A 19,716-nucleotide genomic window follows, 5' to 3' on the forward strand; every position below is an offset into this window, starting at 1 on the left:
AGATCTAATCTAATCTAATCCAAAAACTCTCCTTTCATTCTCGATTTAAATAATATCCCATTTGATGGTTGAGTCACTTTCTGACTTTGACACAGTTCTTGTCCTAAAATCCCATGTTATAGCCACCACTGATTGATTCTTTTTTTTAGATTATTGGTCGGATATTAACCTATGGTGAAACCTTTATATTTAAATTGTGATTACACTCAGTGGATTGAGTTTATCTTGTTATCTGGTGAACCTCATTCCTCTTGTTATCTTGACTTTAATCCTTGTTTTTGTCTGTATCCATTTTAACTTCTTTTGGGGATTTCTCTGTCACTTAACGCTTCTACGCCACTAATTGTTAACACGATTGGGTCTCTTAGAATTCTGTAGAAAGATGAAGTCGTGTCTATTGGTAGTACAGTTTTTTTTTCTAATTATATATATTTCTCTCGAACGAATCTACTCAATAAAACGGGTTAGCAAACATATTTTGGTTTGAGTGGGTAATTTTGCTACACTAAACGATCTCATTTATACAGAAAATTCAGATTAACATTATCTTCATCAAACCAATCACTTTTTTATCCCTATCTCACGATTATGACCAACTACAATTGAAGTTAGACATGTGATCAATCACAAAAAAAGTCGTCGGATAAATAAAATTAATTTGTTGCGACTTTGTCCTCCTCTCCACTAACTCGAAATAATATTCTTCAATGATTTGACCTGGTAACAGAAGTGTCGATCTTTTCGAAGTCTCTGAGACACTACACGTGGCTATCTTCTAAACCAACAAGACTCGACGTTACACTTTCTAATTTGTCGACTAAAACATAATTTAAACCCAAATTAATTTAACTAGTTTGTATGTAAAAACAACAAAAAACCAAAATTTTATTAAACCAAAGAAAAATTTAAGGTTCAATGTAACAGTTTCGTCTTATATACTACATTAACCGGAAACCGGTTTAATCAGAACCGGTCAAGAATCGTTGGAAGAAGCGTTGTTGTTGTTATTATCGCCGTGCCAAGACCAGACGATGTCGTTTAATGCCGGCCGTACTTGTTCTTCGTATAACCTATCGTACTCCAACGTATCTCCCGCCGATTTGCAGAACTCAACCACCGATATCTCCGGCGCTACTTCGAACACTTCCGCCGTCATCGAAAGCCGTCCTTTTCTCCCTTCCGTTTTACCTTCCATCTTCACCTTAAAATCCTTTGTTATCTTCACCTTCATGTTCATCTCCTTCGTAACCGTCTCGATCTTCTCCATCACCTCCGTCGCCGAAGACCGCGACGTGAACACCGATTGAACCTTCCTCTTGCTCTCGAACAAGCTCGACAGATCGAATCCGGAAGACATCGAGGAGATGAATTCGAACGCGTTGAAGAATTTAGGCGAGACCGGCTCTGTTTGATTCTCCCAATCTCCGTCTTCTTCTTCTTCGTTGCTCTGAGAACAGATCGGTTCTTCGATTTTGAAAGCTAACGGAGGAGTGAAGTTTTTCCGGAGCCAAGGGGTTCTGAGAATCGCCGGAATCGAGATCCGTCGATCTGGATCTACGACGAGGAGTTTCAAAATCAACCTCCTAGATTCCGGCGAAAACCACGGCGGAAACTCGAAATCAGCTCTGAAGATTTTCCGGTACATGTTCATGAGATTCTCGTCTTGAAACGGCAAACAACCGGCGAGGAGAACATACAAAACGACGCCGCATGACCATATATCAGCTTTAGCTCCGTCGTAACCTTTCTTCCTTAAAACTTCCGGCGCAACGTACGCCGGAGTTCCACACTGCGTGTGAAGCAATCCGTCTTGGAGGATCTGTTCAGGCAAAGCGGATAATCCGAAATCCGAGATTTTCAGATCTCCGTTCTCGTCTAAGAGAAGGTTCTCAGGTTTCAGATCGCGATGAGAGACGCCTCTGCTGTGGCAATAATCAACGGCTGAGATTAACTGCTGGAAATATCTGCGAGCTGCGTCTTCGTGAAGCTTACCTTTGGAGATTTTGCAGAAAAGCTCTCCGCCTTTAACGAACTCCATGACGAAGAAGATCTTCGTTTTCGTTGCCATGACTTCTTTTAGCTCGACGATGTTTGGATGACGAACGAGTTTCATGATTGAGATCTCTCGTTTGATTTGTTCCATCATACCTGGTCGTTTCATTACTTGATCTTTGTTGATGATTTTGATGGCGACGCACTCGTTGCTTGTTATTTCTTTGCCGTAGTAGACTTTAGCGAAGGTTCCTTTGCCTAGTAGTCTTCCCATCTCGTACTTGCCGAACAAGATTCTCCGTTCTTCTTCCATTGAGTTATAAGGGAAAACAAAAAAAAAGTAGAAGAAGGTGATATAGAGAGGAGGGTTAAGAGAAGGTGGTGTTGAATCAGGAGGTTTGGTTAGTATTGTTGTGAGTATATGAGAAGATATTATTGTCGTAGGTGAAGTAGAGTAATTCCATGGTGACCATGGAGCTTATTTGGGAGAGGAAGATGAAGATGACGATGAAGTGAAATAACAAAGGAGTAAACAACACAGTTACGTGGTGTTCTCTTTTATATACTAACTTGATCAGGCGCACTCACATGTTACACCGCAATACGTAACTTTTCTCTAATGTAAAAAAAAAAATTAATTATTAATATATATTTTGGTTTTTGTTGTCAAAATTAAATGTTTGCAAGTTACTTTTACTAGTTGTGCTGGCAAATTTTAATGTTTAAGTTATAGTGTTGATACTTAATTTTTTTTATACCTTTTCTATTTTTTGTACATGGTGTAAACTGTTTGCTAGATTTTTATTCTTAAGAAAAGGATTCAGGAATTAGGACAATAATTTCTTTTGAATCTTTTTCCTCTTTAATTTGTTTATTTTTTCCCAAACTTCTTAATTTGTTAATTAATTGGCTAAAATTAGGTCTTATTTCTTAGTAAATCGTTTACTATATAATTTTAGAATTCTAATTTATTGTAGCCCAATATGTAGGGAAAAGAGTGTTCAATCAATAATCAACGTCAAAGGGAATAGACAATCAATAATAAAGAGCTTATAAGTTTACAAGATACTATCAACTTTTAATTATCATTAATTACTTATTGGGTTAATCGATTTAATGCGACGATTTCTGTAATCTTCTATTAAAGAAATATATATTTTTGCTCGAATAATATCGTCGGAGAGAAAGGAATAGGTTATCACATTATTGACAAAATTTCCTTAAAATCATGTCAATAATTCTCTCCAACGGTCTAATGCCTTTTTGTCCCCTTATCTTATGTGGTGGTTCCACCCAACTTTTCGTATATTAAATTTTAAACTTCTTTTTTTTTGTAGTTAAATCATTTCATTAATTTTTAAGCATACAAATTAAGTTTCTAGTGTGTAGGCTATGAAAATTCTAAGTTATAAAAAATCTGAAAATCTATATACAAAAATATTTATATCTTGCTAAAGGATCAAAATTAGATTTTATTATGCTGGTATGATAAGTCTCAACCAAAAGGAACTTTAAAAAGTTCTACAAATTTTGTGAGGCTCAATAAACAATGTATACTGATCCCAACAATTATGTTTGTTTGGTGTTATAAAGATACAAAATATTTTTGTTATGAATCTATTATAATAACAAAAATACTTTTAGCTAATCGTGATTTTGGAATGTCACTTTCTTCAAAGTAGGGATATCTTTTGTGTTCACCAAGGAATGTTTTAAGATCAGGAGTTACTAACCCATTAATAATAGCATTAAAATAATAATTATAAACGTTAAAAAAAAAATCAACGAGATTGGACACAAACCCCCTTGACCCTCGTGTGCCGTCTCCAAAACAAAACAGAAACGTCAAACAATGTAACTTCAAAGAAAAAGAAAAAGCTGACATTTTCACAGTCAAAAGAAGCCAATATCGAACTGTACAACACAAAAAAAAAAAAGAGAGCTTGGAAAGAAGCTATGCATGAGATTTTACAGATAGAAAGCTTTTGCTACATTTGGAACCTAATCAAACACTATTATTCATTATTCATATTTCAAAGACATTGTTATTCCAACATCACCTTCACAAAGCAAAAGCTTATTTTTACCTATACACACTTTCCTCCTGCTTTAGCTCTGAGTACATTCAAATGGGTGAAAGTTTCCTTCTGCCAATTCTTGCATCCTAAACCTTTGCAGAAGCTCCACAGATCTGAAAGTGAATTATATCAATGCAAAACAACAAATCACCAAATCAATTTTGTGATCTCTGAAACCGCATGGAGTTTTAATATTAACTCAAAACCCCCCCATCACAGAAAACTTACAGGGGATTCTCTCGACTGTGGCTTAGCTTCTGTTGATTAATCTCCATTACTTCCACCACATTGGCGGTTGCAGGTCCAGCTGATCCACCCGCCACAATCGATGGGACTGCTGCGGTTGGGCTCCATATCTTCAGACACATTTTTATTAGCAAATGTTAATTTAAGAGATCTTACATGAAACTAAACCAAACCCTGAAGATAGCTTTGTGCCCTTTCTTACCTTTATTGTGTTATCAATTCCACTCGTCGCCACAACACTATCAATTGGGTGACATTGGATGCAGTTCACAACTAGAAACAAAGGCTTATTCTTTTAGCCAACTAAACGAAATTCACTGAAAATTGGAAAAAAATACTTAGGTAATGGATAAGCGTGATAAAGAAATTAACCTGCTTGATCGCCAAGAAGCACTTTCATAAGCCTTCCCGTCTGTTTCTCCCATATAAACCACCTACCATCATCGCTTCCACTTGCAATATATTCACCTGAAATTTGGTAAGAAAATGTTCACGGAGAGTTATTGACGTTTCAAATTTTTGTAAACGGCTTCTTTCTCATACACTGGGATAACATAAAATGTTGCAACCCTAAGAAACTTACCTCTCTGACCAAGAAAACTCGCCTGCTTAATATCAGTCCCTGTATTACAGTGGCCAACATATCTACGCTTCATATCAATGGCTCCCTCTGGCTATAATCACCAAGAATCCAATGGTGTAGAAGTTATATATCACATTAAGGAAGGGTATGACACAGCATAAACGAAGCAAAGTACTAACTTAAAAAAACGCATTCAATGTGCTCAATTTGTATTACTTTTAAAGAACTAACAATACTATAATCTTATAACTTACCTGATAAGACGTTCTATCATTTTGAGATGATGATGCAGTTCCTGAGGAGGCATTATCAACTGTATTTTCCATCGGTTTATCATCAGCTACTCTGTGAATTCGTAGGTTGAGACTGCCACGCATAGCATTCGAGTCTGGATCTCGTCCTTCATCATCAGACAAAGAAGTTTGAATATCCAACTCTAATTCCTCGTCATAATCAGAGTCTTCTCTTTCGGATCGTGACATATCATGTGAACTGTCACTGTTGGCCTCTGATCTATAGAGTATGTCACTCAAAGAAAGTACTCTAGTGGTTCCAGCACCCGTCTCTTCATTTTTCTCAGTTCCAGCTGTTTCGTCAAACAAAAGACAAGTACAAGAGTATTAAAATGTGAAAAGAAAATTCCTTGCCTGAATCATGAAAGCTTTTAAGCACATAAATACTCCTTGGCAATGTAAAGATCCCCCAAGTCAAAGAAAAGAGCTCTACATGTGTTACTTTGATACACTTTCAAATCAACAGAACAAACATCAGACACATAGACAATACTATATTGTTCTGGACAAAAAATTAAAGGAAGAAAGAGAAGCCCGATAAAGTTAAAGATGATTCTACGAATATATGTTATTCTTCTCTCATAATAATGATAAATTCTCCTCATTGATTAATGGTACTAACTCATCGAAGAGCCAAAAAAACCATCTAAGCAGAAACATCTTGAACCTCTATTCTAGCTCGACGTGGAAAACGGTAACAGCATGAAAAGTGAAAAATTACTGTTACTAAGCAGTTTATCTGCAGGAAAAGACATACGTCAGTTGTCACAAACCTGCTTGAAGATCCCTTTTAATGCTCTCCACCTTTGCCACTATATCGGCATCTGATGGGTTCAGATGTTGTGCAGCAGTCGCAAAATCTAAGGCTTCTTTACATCTTCCCAACTGCGTGAAAGCACATAAGTTTATGAAATAGAAGGGAGGCTAAAATAAATGCTTATTGCAGAATCATCTCTCTGTCAAATAGTAAACTAAATTAACTGTGATCAGAGCTATGAATTTACTGGATGCAGCGCTTCAGACATGTAGTAATGAGCTTTAAAAGATGAAGCATCAATTCTCCGAGCATTTTGACAATCTCTTACGGCCATATGAGCATCATTCTTCCACTTCCTCTGGAAAATAAAGGAATCAGCTGACTGTGGTTATCAGGGAGGATGTAAGGATTCAAGCTAGTTATAGACACCAGTTCTAAAGGACCTTGAGTAACAATGCAGCACGAGTACAAAGGCATTCAAGCCTTAGCGCAGACTCTATATCATTAGAATGAGCATCCAGAACTTCATTAGCTGCCTCAATTGCATAGAAAACATCGGTACCCTCTTCTAAAGACATTTTGGCAATTTCTACCAATTCGGTGCACTTCTTAACCTGAAAAGAAAGGAGTCAGATGCATTAAGAAAATGGAATGACAAGGTCACCTTATGGAACAATTACAAAGGGAGGTGCGAACCGTTGCAGAATTGTTATTTCTGTGAAAGCCATTTTGAGGAGTGACGGAAACCTGAGGTGGAGATTCTACATTGTGGAGGGCGTTACTGAAAGAAAAAAAGTTATCTACATCCCCTGGTGTGTATTGCATAATTCCCGTGCCTACAAGTCACAAACAAAGGAATGAATCAACAGACATTGAGCTTAAAAAGATATAGCAAAATGTTAGAAAAACTGACATTTTCAATGCGAAAAAAAATTCTAAACTAAGTAGGTAACTTTAAGCTTTAAGCAGCAAGCATCTCAACTGTACCATTATTCACATCCATCAGGTAGACATGCTCCCCGCTGTAACTGAGCAAAACTTCTTCGCCATTAGGACTAAAAGTAACATGTGTTAGGTGCAAATTTGTTCGCCCCTGAAATAATTTAAAATGTAGCAGACAGTGAGCTTGGGAAAAGCTTTGACAAAGAACACAATTTTACCACAGCAGTGTAGAACTAGTAGAGTATATTAATATTAATCAGATTAAACTAACACGTTCAGAAAGATGTATGGGACAGAAGTAATTGACACATGGAGGTGGAGGCATCCTTTTCCGACTTGATGTCAACGGTGGGAGCATCCTTCTATCGTACAAACGAGCAAATGCATCACTGCCAAAGAGGGAAAAAGAGCAAGAAGTTAATTAAGAGAAAAGGAGAGAACTCTGATCCACAAACATGGAGGCCAATACCTTCCACCAACAAGAAGTAGGTGTGGTCTTGTGGCACTTATATCACAAGACTTCAGGGAGAGTGTTTGCTTAGGAGGGTCAGCTAGTGCTCTTTTGGCACCACTGCGCAGATCAAGCTGCAAAATTCAGAGCTATCAACAACTTTAATTTTGCAAAAGAAAAATTTTCATAAGAGCCACACCATATAATTAACGTACATCTACAAAGAACCCAGATAAAGCTCATATGATATTCAAACACCCACACAAGACATCTAATGTACAAATATATAGAAAATACAAGGGAGATATACAAAAATATGGCACTCTGTTAGAAACTCGTAGCTGACAATCTAAGAAAGTTCGAAAAAATGCTAAAGAAATTTTGATCATAGGCACTAGACAAGTATCAAAACAGTGTTTTGGAGAAAGTTAAAGCCAAGATGGAAGTACTAGACAAACAGACCCTTAACTGAAAGAATGTAACCGGAGTTTGGATATTACCAGAACACTGCGGCATTCATGGTGAGCGGATCCAGGAGGAGGACAAGAGGTGGACTCTCGGAAATCATGCTGCCGTAAAGTCCCATCTTCACTAGCACTCCATACAACATTGGGGTTACCAGGCTCGACCTACACGGTGATAAAAAAACCTCTTCTAAATAAACAAACAGCTCAATATGCAAGACCCAAATACTGATTAAGAGTTTCTTACAGCTAGTTTTTTCACTCTTCGTGTGTGACATTGGTACAATGCTGATGGAATAATAGCATTGTCATCATCTCCTCTACTGCTTAACCGGGATAGATTGAATAGCCTAACCTACAAGATAAGAAAAATACACGCACACACCCCAGAAGAAAAATAAAATCACCAATAAACCTTAAAGAGCACAACCCAAAGGAGTAGTTTTATATACCTCAGCATCTCCAGCACCAGATACCACAAGCTCGTCGGAGGTTTCAGGGACAAACTTGGTACAGAATATGTTGGCAGTATGCCCTGTATCTATAGAATGCAAAAGCTTCCGACTGGAGTAATTCCAAATATTGATCTGCAAATCAAAAAGATAACTTTCTAGAGAAATTAGATGCTCAATTGGACTTCTTTAATACTCTCACCCAAACTAGCAATAACAGCAACGGTGAAACACTACGTAGACAATATAATTTTTGAAGGATGTAAGCATCACTAGAGATACTTCTTAAGCAACCAAACAAGCTCAACTAACTGATGCAAAGACTTGACTAACCAAAACTCCAATTTATCTGAACTACACAAGTGTAAAAAATAAAATTGAGTGATGCAACAACAACAACAACAAAAGGAAGAGTGCTAAGCTTGGCTGGTATATAAAAAGAATATAAAATACCCTTAAATCATCTGATCCAGAAATCAAGAGCGAGCCATTAGAGTTCCAAGCCAGAGCATTAACACAGCCTTGATGTCCCTGCCACAAACAATTAAACATCATAATTGAAGAATACACGGATAGACATAGTCAAGGCCTTCAGCAGCAATTAAACTAAATCGTACCTCCATTTCCTCTTCCTGAGAAAGTCTCCGAACCAAGGAAGAGTGTAATTGCATTCTTTGATCAACCTCCTAGAACCAAGAATTTGAACAAAGTCTTTCTTTACTAAGGAATTGAACTATATAAATCAAAGTCTCGCACTGTAGCTAAAACCCTAGCAATAATAATAATGAGAAAGAAAAGCAAAAAAATCCAAATTCCAATGGGAGACGAACGCAGAGGTTGAGGTAACGTACATGACTCGGGTCCTGAGACCTTGTGTGGAGGAGATTGAAGATGTTACCATCGTGAAATCTGAGATTATCCATGGAGAAAGCGATCGCCACCGATGATGACAAAATTGGAAGAAGAAGAAAAAAAAAAAAGCCCTTTAGGCTCTCTCGTCTTTGCAATCTGACGCAATTTCTCACGAAATTTCTCGTAACTGGTTCTTCTACATTCTATGGTGAGATCATCTGCGCTCATGTGTTGTGTATTTATGTACTCTTAACACATCTGAGCCGTTCGTTTTTTTTATCTAACGATTTAATTACAGAGAGGTGCTTTTAATTTTTATTCAAACTCTTAAAAGTAAAAAAAAAAAAACATTAATTAGGGAAAACAATTTTTAACACATGGTGGTGTGACTGGTGAACGACCATTTATGCTGTCGATAATTTATTTTCCTTATATAATTGCTTCTGAATAGTATCATTTTGGGTAGACATTACTATTACTTTTGATCAAAGAGTTACCATTATTGTTTTTTTTTTTTTTCACGTGACAATGTGTGACAAAATGGTCAAATAAGGCCGACGACCTGTCGCAAGTGCGTTACTTCTGTGACTGGTATTGGACAAGTGTTGATTCTAAAAATCTCTAAACAAATTCTGCTAAACCTTTTTTTTTTTTTTCTATCCTAACGTTTATTGCTATGTTGTAGTACTGTTGTAAAATTATTCTTCCGATTGCATTTTTCTGGAAGAAAACAAAAACACACAAAAAGAATCGGGTTTTAAATTTGTTTTTTCATACAATAGAAATTAGTGTACTTTTACGGTTTTACCTCTTTTCTATAGACTATGTAACTTTCTTTTTTTTGACCATTTTCTACTACTAGATTCTTCTGCATTCTAGGGCAAGATTTTTTAATTAATGTGTTCTAATTTCTAAACATGTCGGAGTCTAGACACATGCGTTGCGATCTTAATAACAATAAATATATTGAAGCAATGAAATAGTCGGGTTGGTTCACAAGATCCATCCGGTTGTATACTTATTAATACGACTTAGAGTTGTACATACTAATACGACTTAAGAGTTGAACCTTCACATTATGATATGTGTGACTTAGTTTTGAATCTTCACATGATATGCACTCTTATGTTTATTGCGATGGTGATTGATGAGACGGTTAACTGGAAATTATTATTATCACTTAGTTTCTACGGAACCAAAAAAAAAAAGACTCGATTCTCATGCTCGACAATGGTACTCTACTTTCAAAGACATGTGGGTACACCTCCCAATTTAATCCCATTCCCACCGGCCGTTGTAGAAAAATGGATTCTAGTGCACGGGGCGATCGATTGACGTATCCAAAGATCAATTTTTGTTATAATTGGTATGCGGAAACAAAATGATAGCATACTAGTTAATGAAAAGAAACAGAAGTTGGTATAACAAGTGGCTAGACAGCATGCCACAAACATATCCCACTGATAATATCGAATACTCCTAAACTTGCAATTTCCACTACCTAATAAATTAATCTTGACATTGAATAGGTCTACTATATATGTAAGGAGTTTGCAACAAACTGGCACAGAAAGTCTAAACACAATCAAAAGAAAAATTAAAAGATGAGATGAAGAACAAAGGGGAATCAAAGGGGCTTGTAGGTTTATGTTGCGCCACAATGTACACAATTGGACACAAAGATGACAATACTTCTTTCATATATAACACATTCCAAAATTTACAGAGTGTTCTTATTTCCGTCCTCTGAACAAATACACGAGAAAACAAAATAGACATCAATATTTATCCATTTAACACATGTGTGAGTCATCATACCTATGAAAAACGTCAACAGTTGTATACGCATACAGATTACTGCACACACGTTTGTAGAGGGAGAGAGATTAAATGCTCAAACATTATAATCTTATTCCAACATAGATACCAAAGTAAATACTCACAATTATTTCGACAAACGATTCCACAATGAATGAACTAAAGATATATCTAGAAAAAGAAATGAAACATTACTAAATTTTCTATAACCAGTTCAAGAAGTTTTATGATTATTTTACAAAACTGTAGGTAACGTGTTTTCCCTTATCCAAGCATCTGACTATTCCAATTTGCCACTATTCAACTATTCATCTAATATTTTAGTCAAGCCCCAACTAGAACTTAATTAGCGGTATAGAATAATCAAAAGCTCATACTAGTTTTCCTTTGCTACACAAAAATTATTTTCTTTCCCACAACGATCGGAGATTAGCTATACTCAGTCATCAAACTGAAGATTTTTCTTTGATGGCTTCCACATATCTTAACTGATTATCCCTTTTGATTGCACATATATCTATTAAATACTTTAGAATAATAACTTACATGGAAACTACAATGCCCACGATTTATAGCACATGAACTCCAAAAAAATTTCTCCATTAAAACCAATATGATTCCATGGATTCAAGTGCAATCAGCTTTGACTCACCTTTTGAAGTTGAGGCTTGAGACAATTCATATGTGATAGAGTCTGCAAGAAAAGGAAGTTTTTATTTCAATGATAACAGCATGTATTTTACTTCAAAATACAGACATCCTATTCCTACGAGTCTAACCACGATGGATCAACAAATCTAACCCAATTGAATATAAACATCAAATTCTATGAGATACCTATAACAACTTAATCTGTTCCTAATAGTCTATATGTACTCCTTCACATATATGTAGTTTTGGTATGCACAAAGACAGATATGAATACAAAATGACTAGCTAAAACAATCGTATAAGGAAGATTCATGAAGGAGAAGTTATGACAGAAAGAGAGTGAGCACGCAAAAGCAAACCATATACAAAAAGTTTATACAACTTCCCCTTTGTGTGCTCACTCTCTTCTGTCAACTTCTTTCCCCCATCAACATAATATATACACGCACATAATTTATCTGATTATAATATATATAAGCATGAAATATGTTTTTCAAAACAAAACAAACAAAAAGGAAGAAGAAAAACAAAAATACAATTAGTCCAGAAACCGATGAATAAAAAAAGATTAAAAAAAAAAAAGAGAGAAAGACACAAGTACAGATCGAAGGTACTTGAAATCAAATCTGGGGATAAACAGCAACTAACAAAGACTTGATCGATGAATCCATAAATGGAAAGTATAAATCTCTAAGTACGGACACTGCAAGTTAGGGTTTCATCTCTGATTCTCCCAGCTTTAGTTTTTTTTTTAAAAAGGAACTGAATCTAGAAACAAAGGTAAAGGAGATAAAACTCAAAATTGCAGCTAGAAAATTTAATAAAACAAGCTTAATTAAATCTATCTCTCTCTCTTTCATGCAAAGCATACATGTGTCGGCTGCCTCATCCTCTCTCTACATATATCAAAACGAAGAAGAGATTATATAGAGAAATTTTTTTTTATAAGAAAAAAAAACCCTAGAATGTATAAAAGCTGAATCCGAAAACATTAAAGATTAAAAAGAAGAAGAGAAAAAAAGGTGAAACAGAGATGAAGGAGAGAAGAAAGTACGGATAACAAAACGCTTGGTTATGGTTTGTCGGAGAGAGAAACGTGTCGCAATCAAAGGCTAGGATTTGACTTGAGAGATGTTATGAGCCGTTGGATGTGTCTTTTTTTGTTCCAGTTCCGTCTCTTTGCCGTCTTATCTGCTTACTGTCTTCTTTTTCTTTTTAACTCAGTGCTCATTACAGAGAGATAAACACGCATCATCATCCGTTTCTTCTCTTATCTTCTCTCTTTTTAATCTCGAAGATTAACTAATGCTGGTTAATCTATCTCTCTTTAAACTGTTGTGTCATGTGTGCTTGGTTTTTCGAAGTTAACCACAATGATTAGAAGAAAAGTTAAAGTGTTGTAGTTGATGTAATTAGTGCTGCGGTATAAATATAATTACTGTCGCAGCTTTGAATGAGTAAGTGGCGTGGCAGGGTTTTTGGTGCCCACTAATTAATAAACACGTTTTCAACCAAAAGATAGGACCGGATACAGGTATACTATTCAGTGGCATGTTCATTTTTGGGTAATGAACCGGGTAATGCGATAAGGGTCGGAAACAAATTATCCACATATATGTATACCATCGATACCGAAGTGTCTTGTATTCGCTAGAATCAACTAGAGATTGTCTTAAACTTATGATAGTTTTTATGACACTACAAGAAAACACGTTGATTTCAGACGGAATTTCTGACGGACAAATACCGTAGGAAATTTCTGACAGTTTTCCAAGAGATTTTAGACAAGTTTCCGAGGAAATTCTGAGGAAATCACATCTTTGAAAAACTCTCGGAAATTTGTTAATCCGTCAGTAATTTCTTGGAAATTTCTGACGAAAATAAGGTCGTCGGAAAATCCTCCAAATTTTTTCAATAATTTCGACGGTTTTCCGGGAGGTCAATGACCGTTGGTATATTCTAAGCGATTTCCGACAGATTACTGAGAACTTTGTCATTATATCCGTTGTAATTATATCCGTTACGATTATATCCGTTGCGATATAGCCGTTGCGATTATATCCGTTGAATGTGACCGTTGCTATTTAAAAATCCCTCTGAAATCCGTTGGAAATCTCTTGGAAAGTTTGTGTATATATATTCAAGTTATGATTTACTTGTTTGATAAACGAAAATATACACAATACCAACAATAATGTCTTCTTCAGATCCTTATGCTTATTTTCGTTCATGGATGGATAAACCTAGATACAATGAAGAGACGGGCAAACTTACAGAAGAGTTCAAGGAAGGTCTTAGACAATTCATGTTATTCGCGTCAAACCAGAGCATTACGCGAGAAACAGGTACTATGTCTTGTCCTTGTCCAAAATGTCGGAATTACAAAAATCTGGAGGTATCGTTAGTAAAGAAGCATTTGTTTAGGGATGGATTTATGCCGGGTTATAAGATATGGTTTTTGCATGGAGAAAGTGAATCAATGGTAGATTATGGTAGTACTAGTCAACATTATATTCCGGATAGTGTAGAAGAACCACCGATAGAAGTAGACGTAGGTACATTTCAGATGGTGAACGATGCGTTTAGGGAAAATGCGCCCTCATTAATTCAGGATGGAGATAGAGTAGAACAGCCGAAGGTTCTATCGTAGCACAAAGCATCAACGAAGAAACCGCACACTTCTCAGAATATTATTTTCCGAAACACGTCCAAACAAAGATGCGAAAACCTGCTCGACACGATGACGGTGGGGAGACCCCTTTTTACCCTGTCCAAGTCCCAAATATATTTTCCCAAATTGGTCGATTAAGTGGAAAAGCAAAGAAACGAAGGCTAACAGAGGAAGAGGTACAACACTTTCACATGTACATAATCACAAATTGTGAAGAGCTTATGGAGTATGAGAGGTAAAAAATTTACAATTGAAATGCTAATTTATTTTTATTATATTTGAAATTGCAAATTTATTTATCCTCATGTTAATTAATTTATAGGATTTACTTGGACCAAGTACGCTTTACATATCCAGACATGAGCGAGGATGAAGTTCAAAAACTCAAGCAGGCTGAATTTAGTCGTTGGCTAAAATTCTACGTAAGTTTTTCTTATTTAAAATTTATTAGTATATATATTTCAAATTAAAGTTATTTTATTGTTTGAATATTTTCTAAAAATATTTTTTATAGGTAACAACAATGTCTTCTAGAGGGCAATCATTTCCTACATGGTTATTGGAGTTTGCTAATGGGCCTTTATATGTTGCGGAAGCGTATCCCATCTATTGTACTCGTGGTTACGCATTCAAGATTCTTAGACCCAAAAAGACTAGGTCAACTTGTGATTATGGTGTGTCGGCACAATCTGGTGATCTTGTATACTATGGTGTCCTTCGTGAAATCTTAGAAGTTCGTTATCCAGGGATGATCAATTTACGGTGCATTGTTTTTTCATGTGAGTGGTACAATCCAATTGTTGGATCTGGTGTGAAACATGACGAATTTGGTGTCACAACAATACATTTGAGAAAGAGACTCCAAGAATATGATCCATTCATCCTCGCTTCACAAGCCGATCAAGTATGCTACATTAGATATCCACGGGGAACTGCAGCAAACGACCTTTGGATCACAGTGATGTCAGTAAATCCTAGAGGAAGGATTGTTGGGATTTCCGATGATAGTGAACATGAACCTATGCAGCAAAACTCATTGGGTACCATAGGAGCGGTTGAGCATTCTCTAGAAATTGATCTTGTCGTTGATTTCACCAACTTTGTAGATGACGAGATTTACGATGATTCTGAGGAAGAGAGTGGAGAATTTGAGGATGCTTCTGATTCGGACAATTCTGAATATTCATCGTCTGACGAAGACGAGGAATAAATTGTATTAATTTTGTATTTTATTCTATTTTCATAATTATATGTATGTATTTATTAAAAACATGGAAATAAATTTTAGCTCTTGAAGTTTTCATATAATATTTTCATAAATTTAAATTAGCAATTTATATATATAATTTGGTATGTATTTGTATATTTATATATCAAATATATATCAGTCTCGGTATTACAGACGGATAACCAAGAAAACTTATACGGCTCGCAAATCCGTCGGATAAGTCCTCGGAAATCTGTAAGAAAATTCAGAGGGATGCCCGAGGGAAGACGAATGCAGTCATATTAAGAAAAAAAACTCGTTTCCTAGGAAAACCCTCGGAAATTTCCGATGAATTACCGAGGCTTAAACCGCGTCCTCTGAAATCTGTCGGAAAATTTCGACGACTTTCCAAGAGATTTTCACTTATTTAAAGAATATTATAGTTTTGATACTTCTAATGTGTTGTCTAATATTATAATAAGCCATATTTGACAATAAATTAGATTATAATACATTGTACCACAAAAAAATATAACATTTGAAAGATTACATTATCTACACTTAAGTGTTTATAAGATGATATTAGAGATATAGTTCAAATTTAGTGGAAAGTTATTTGTATTTATAAAAATTATTTGATTTTTTATCTATTATGATCCTAAATATAATTGTATTGACAATATGTCTTAGTCTAGTTTTAAACAACTATTAAGATCAATTAATTTTTGTAAAATTGTTATAAATATAATATCCGTCTGAAACTTCTCGGAAATTACCGACGGATTACCAAGGGACTTTGACTTTCCGAGGAAGTTCCGTCGGTTGTGTTTTCTTTGGTTAAATTAATGGTTGACTGGCCAATAAAAATACATGCAATTATTATGCGACGGATTTCTGAGGGAATCTATTGTTCAGACGAATTTCCGACAGATTATGAATTTCTGACGGTTTTGCGAAGCGAAAATATAATACCCGCCTATTATTTCATTCACGCGGCAAACCCTAATTGTTTTCTAGGGCTTTCCGACGGTTTGTGTCACTCTGAAAGGTTTTTACATATACATAACCTCTTAATTTTGTCCCCAGTCGCATCTCCACTGTTGAAACCGTTCGTTGCCCCTCCGCCGGTGGTCTTCTCCTCCCCGCCGCTCGTTTCCTTGCCGCCGGTCTTTCCTTCCCTCCGCTGGTCCCTCCACCGGTGGCCATCTCTTCCCTCTGCGGTCTTCTCCTTCCCTCCGCTGGTGGTCTTCTTCTCCCCTCCGCCGGTGGCCATCTCTTCCCTCTGCGGTCTTCTCCTTCCCTCCGCTGGTGGTCTTCTTCTCCCCTCCGCCGGTGGCCATCTGCTTCTTTTCCGCCGCCGGTCATCTGCTTCCCTCCGCCGGTGGTATCCTTCAACCGGTCACCATCTTTAAACATCTGAAATCATGTAAGTTTCATATTTTATTATGATTTTGATTTGTGATTCTTAGTTTTGTTTGTTAGAATTAGGTTTTTGAATACATTTAATTAGATCTTGATTGGATTTGTTGATGAATTAGGGGTTTGATATGGATTTAGATTTTTAATTTTAGAAAGAATTTCTTTGTGTAGAAAGAATTTAATTTAGAATTGGGCTTTTGAAAACAATTTATTTATTTGTTGATTACTAATTTAGAATTAATTTTAGGAAAGAATTTTAGAAAGAATTTATTTGTTGATTACTATAATTTTGGGATTTAGAATAGTTTTATAAAAAATTCTGTTTATTTATTTGTTGATTACTACTTTATAAAATTGTGTAGGTCTTATGAAGAATTTAATGCTTCGTCATCTAACCGTTTCCCGATCCGGCAATCACAAAGTGGCTCACCATCTCAAAGTCCTTCTTGTGTCCCTGAGACAAGGAACTCAGCTCCTCCATCGGTTATGAGCATTGAAGAGTATGTTAGTCAACCAGGCCGACAACATATACAGAGACTCCACCCGGGAGAAGAAAACGGAGCTACATGGTAATTAACTTCACTTTATCTAATTATTTAAAATTGATTAATTGGTCCTTAACTAATTAGTATTAAAAATATGTTTTTCAGGTTTGGTTTAGATAATGGAATAACAAAATCTATACTTAATATTTTCAAGACACAGTTGGATAAACCATGGGAAACTTACGAACATGTGGACAAAGAAACCAAAAAGATTTGGTTTAAGACTTTTGCTGTAAGTTAACAGTTATTTCTTTTTTTCATAAGTTTTAATATTTAATTTTTAGATTTATTTTAATTATCATTTTTTCACTGATTGTAGCAAGATTATAATTGGGAAAGCGGTCATTGTCATAAAGTGCGAAAAGCTTTTGATATTCAAGCCAACAAATCTTATGGAAATCACTTGTATTAGTGGAAGCAAGGCAAAAAAATGCCTAAGTGTCTAAAACCTGATGTTTGGAATGGGTTTATCAGATATTGGAGTATGGATGAGACGCAAGCTGATTCAACACAAAAGTCGATTAACCGTAGGAGCACACGTGGTGGAAAGGGACCAGATACCCACAATGGAGGTTCTATAACCTTTAAAAAACATGAGAGAAAAATGGTAAGTTTTCTAATATAATCACTTTTACTTTTTAAAAATTTATAAGTTGTTTAGATTTAATATGTTATGTTTTTCTTTAAATGTAGACAAAAGAGGCTGGAGGGGTTGCACCTGATTGGTTAGAAGTTATGGAAGCCACCCACACAAACAAGAAAACTGGACAAATTCAAGATATGGTTGTCGCAGAACGGATTGAGAAGATTAAGATCCGGAAGATGGAACGGCTTACACAACTCTCTGAGGATGGCTCACCCATAGTTGATATACCTCGTCCGGAAGTCAACCAAATGTGTCTTGAGGTATATTTGAATATATTGTTTTGTCTTTTTATTTATTTCCAATCATTAATTAATTATTATTTTTTTATTTAGGAAATTCCTTTAACTAAGGGTCGGAGACCCGGTTTAGGAAATCTTCCGTCAGGAGGTGGGAATGTCTCTTCGGTTTTTCCTCGGGACAATGAACTTGTTCAACAAGTTCAAGATCTTAACCGGCTCTTAAAAGAAAAAGACGCGACGGTCGAAGAACTGAAGCAAGAAAACATCCAGATTAAGGAACAATTTAGCCAGACCCAAACAACACTTTCCCAACTTCAAAGTTTTATTTCCTCCCAATTTCCTGGACAATTCCCTCCTCCTAATTCTAGCTAATTTGTTTTTTAATTTTACGAAAAATGTTATTTAGTTGGATAATTATGTATTTGGGATGTATATATTTTGTATTAGGATATTTTATTTATTTTCAGCTTTTTGATATGTATAATATTTTATTTATTATTAAAGAATTTCTATTTTTATTTTATATTTATTATTTTTTTTTTTTTCGTTTATATATAAGAGCCCTCAGAAAGTTCTCGGCAACTCCGTCATTGTCAGAAATTCCTCGGAAACGCGACCCTCGAAAATCCCTTGGAAAATATGTCTCTTGGAAATTCTTCAGAAACATGACGCCCTTGGAATTCTCTCGAAAGTCATTTGTCCTTGGAAAACCGTCGCAAATCAGGCCTCTCGGAAATACGTCGGAAAGTTTTGTCCTTGGAATTCCGTTCGAAAATTAGTCCTCTTGAAAATTCCTCGGTAATTTGGAATCCTTGGAAATCCCTTGGAAATTGTACACCCTTGGAAATCTGTCGGAAATTTTCGACAGATTTCAGACGATTCCTAATTTCCGACAAGCGGTTTCCGAGGACTTTTTTTCTCGATAACTCGTCAGAAAAGACTGTTTCCGACGGTCTACCGACGATTCTCTCCCTTGAAAACTGGCTGTTTTCTTGTAGTGTGAATGCCTATCTTGGAAAAAAAAAAGTCATAACAAATATTGATCGGTTAGTAATAATATACAGCTCTCGAAATAGACGTTCCTAGTAGACATGCAGTTAGTAGTTGAAATTAGTTGGTGGTGTTATTATATTTATACCGTTGCAACACAATTTACACAAATTTATGTATAATTATTTAGTGATATAGTAAGAAGATGGTACAAAACAATGAAACTTAAACATGATGCAGCAAGATATCTGATTAGTTATCCAAAAATCTGATATTATTGTCTTTTAATTGCCTAATTAACATTACTATAGGGGTTAAAACGTTCACATAAACATAATTAATAATGTAATCTACTAATCTTCTACATTTAACTGTTATAATTGTTGTACCAAATCCAAACTTACACCACAATGTCTTATG

At 35.7% G+C, this 19,716-nt stretch overlaps 2 protein-coding genes, 1 long non-coding RNA gene and 2 pseudogenes across 9 annotated transcripts; 2 read left to right on the forward strand and 3 right to left on the reverse strand.

The window, feature by feature from the left end:
- Positions 1-861: 861 nt before the first annotated feature.
- On the reverse strand, positions 862-2,838 carry LOC104769305 (CBL-interacting serine/threonine-protein kinase 5 pseudogene; annotated as a pseudogene). The gene has a single exon (XR_015593094.1). The product of XR_015593094.1 is annotated as a CBL-interacting serine/threonine-protein kinase 5 pseudogene (transcript).
- Positions 2,839-3,851: 1,013 nt separating this feature from the next.
- On the reverse strand, positions 3,852-10,350 carry LOC104769306 (protein ALTERED SEED GERMINATION 2). Of its 2 annotated transcripts, none has more exons than XR_015593093.1 (19): positions 9,110-9,555; positions 8,876-8,944; positions 8,712-8,789; positions 8,259-8,393; positions 8,054-8,161; positions 7,843-7,971; positions 7,361-7,476; positions 7,163-7,280; positions 6,937-7,042; positions 6,646-6,785; positions 6,393-6,563; positions 6,197-6,307; positions 5,950-6,077; positions 5,154-5,485; positions 4,900-4,990; positions 4,689-4,784; positions 4,519-4,589; positions 4,299-4,426; positions 3,852-4,183 (listed from the first exon to the last, which is right to left on the reverse strand). XR_015593093.1 is itself a non-coding variant. In XM_010493481.3 (19 exons), the coding sequence occupies exons 1-19, from the start codon at positions 9,179-9,181 to the stop codon at positions 4,102-4,104; spliced, it is 2,265 nt and encodes a 754-aa protein (XP_010491783.2). In that variant the 5' UTR covers positions 9,182-10,350; the 3' UTR covers positions 3,852-4,101. The 2 variants fall into 2 exon arrangements, 1 of the variants encoding a protein (XP_010491783.2); XM_010493481.3 differs by having other exon boundaries at positions 5,966-6,077; positions 9,110-10,350.
- Positions 10,351-10,793: 443 nt separating this feature from the next.
- On the reverse strand, positions 10,794-12,579 carry LOC147918455 (uncharacterized). Of its 4 annotated transcripts, none has more exons than XR_015593096.1 (3): positions 12,194-12,579; positions 11,581-11,622; positions 10,794-10,967 (listed from the first exon to the last, which is right to left on the reverse strand). It is a non-coding gene; the product is annotated as an uncharacterized LOC147918455 (long non-coding RNA). The 4 variants fall into 4 exon arrangements; XR_015593097.1 differs by having other exon boundaries at positions 10,794-10,856; positions 12,194-12,550; XR_015593098.1 differs by lacking the exon at positions 10,794-10,967 and having other exon boundaries at positions 11,413-11,622; positions 12,228-12,541.
- A 1,862-nt stretch (positions 12,580-14,441) lies between these two features.
- Positions 14,442-15,460, forward strand: LOC147918456 (uncharacterized). The gene is made up of 3 exons (XM_087505805.1): positions 14,442-14,485; positions 14,573-14,672; positions 14,765-15,460. Exons 1-3 carry the CDS (start codon positions 14,442-14,444, stop codon positions 15,458-15,460), a joined length of 840 nt encoding a protein of 279 aa, XP_087361931.1.
- A 1,087-nt stretch (positions 15,461-16,547) lies between these two features.
- LOC104769307 (uncharacterized) lies at positions 16,548-18,829 on the forward strand (annotated as a pseudogene). Its single transcript, XR_015592482.1, has 6 exons — positions 16,548-16,883; positions 17,239-17,445; positions 17,527-17,653; positions 17,741-18,028; positions 18,115-18,327; positions 18,400-18,829. The product of XR_015592482.1 is annotated as an uncharacterized LOC104769307 (transcript).
- Positions 18,830-19,716: the final 887 nt, after the last annotated feature.

This window comes from Camelina sativa, chromosome 20 (genome assembly GCF_030686135.1).
Source record: "Camelina sativa cultivar CO46 ecotype springtype chromosome 20, ASM3068613v1".
Taxonomy (NCBI): Eukaryota; Viridiplantae; Streptophyta; class Magnoliopsida; order Brassicales; family Brassicaceae; genus Camelina; species Camelina sativa.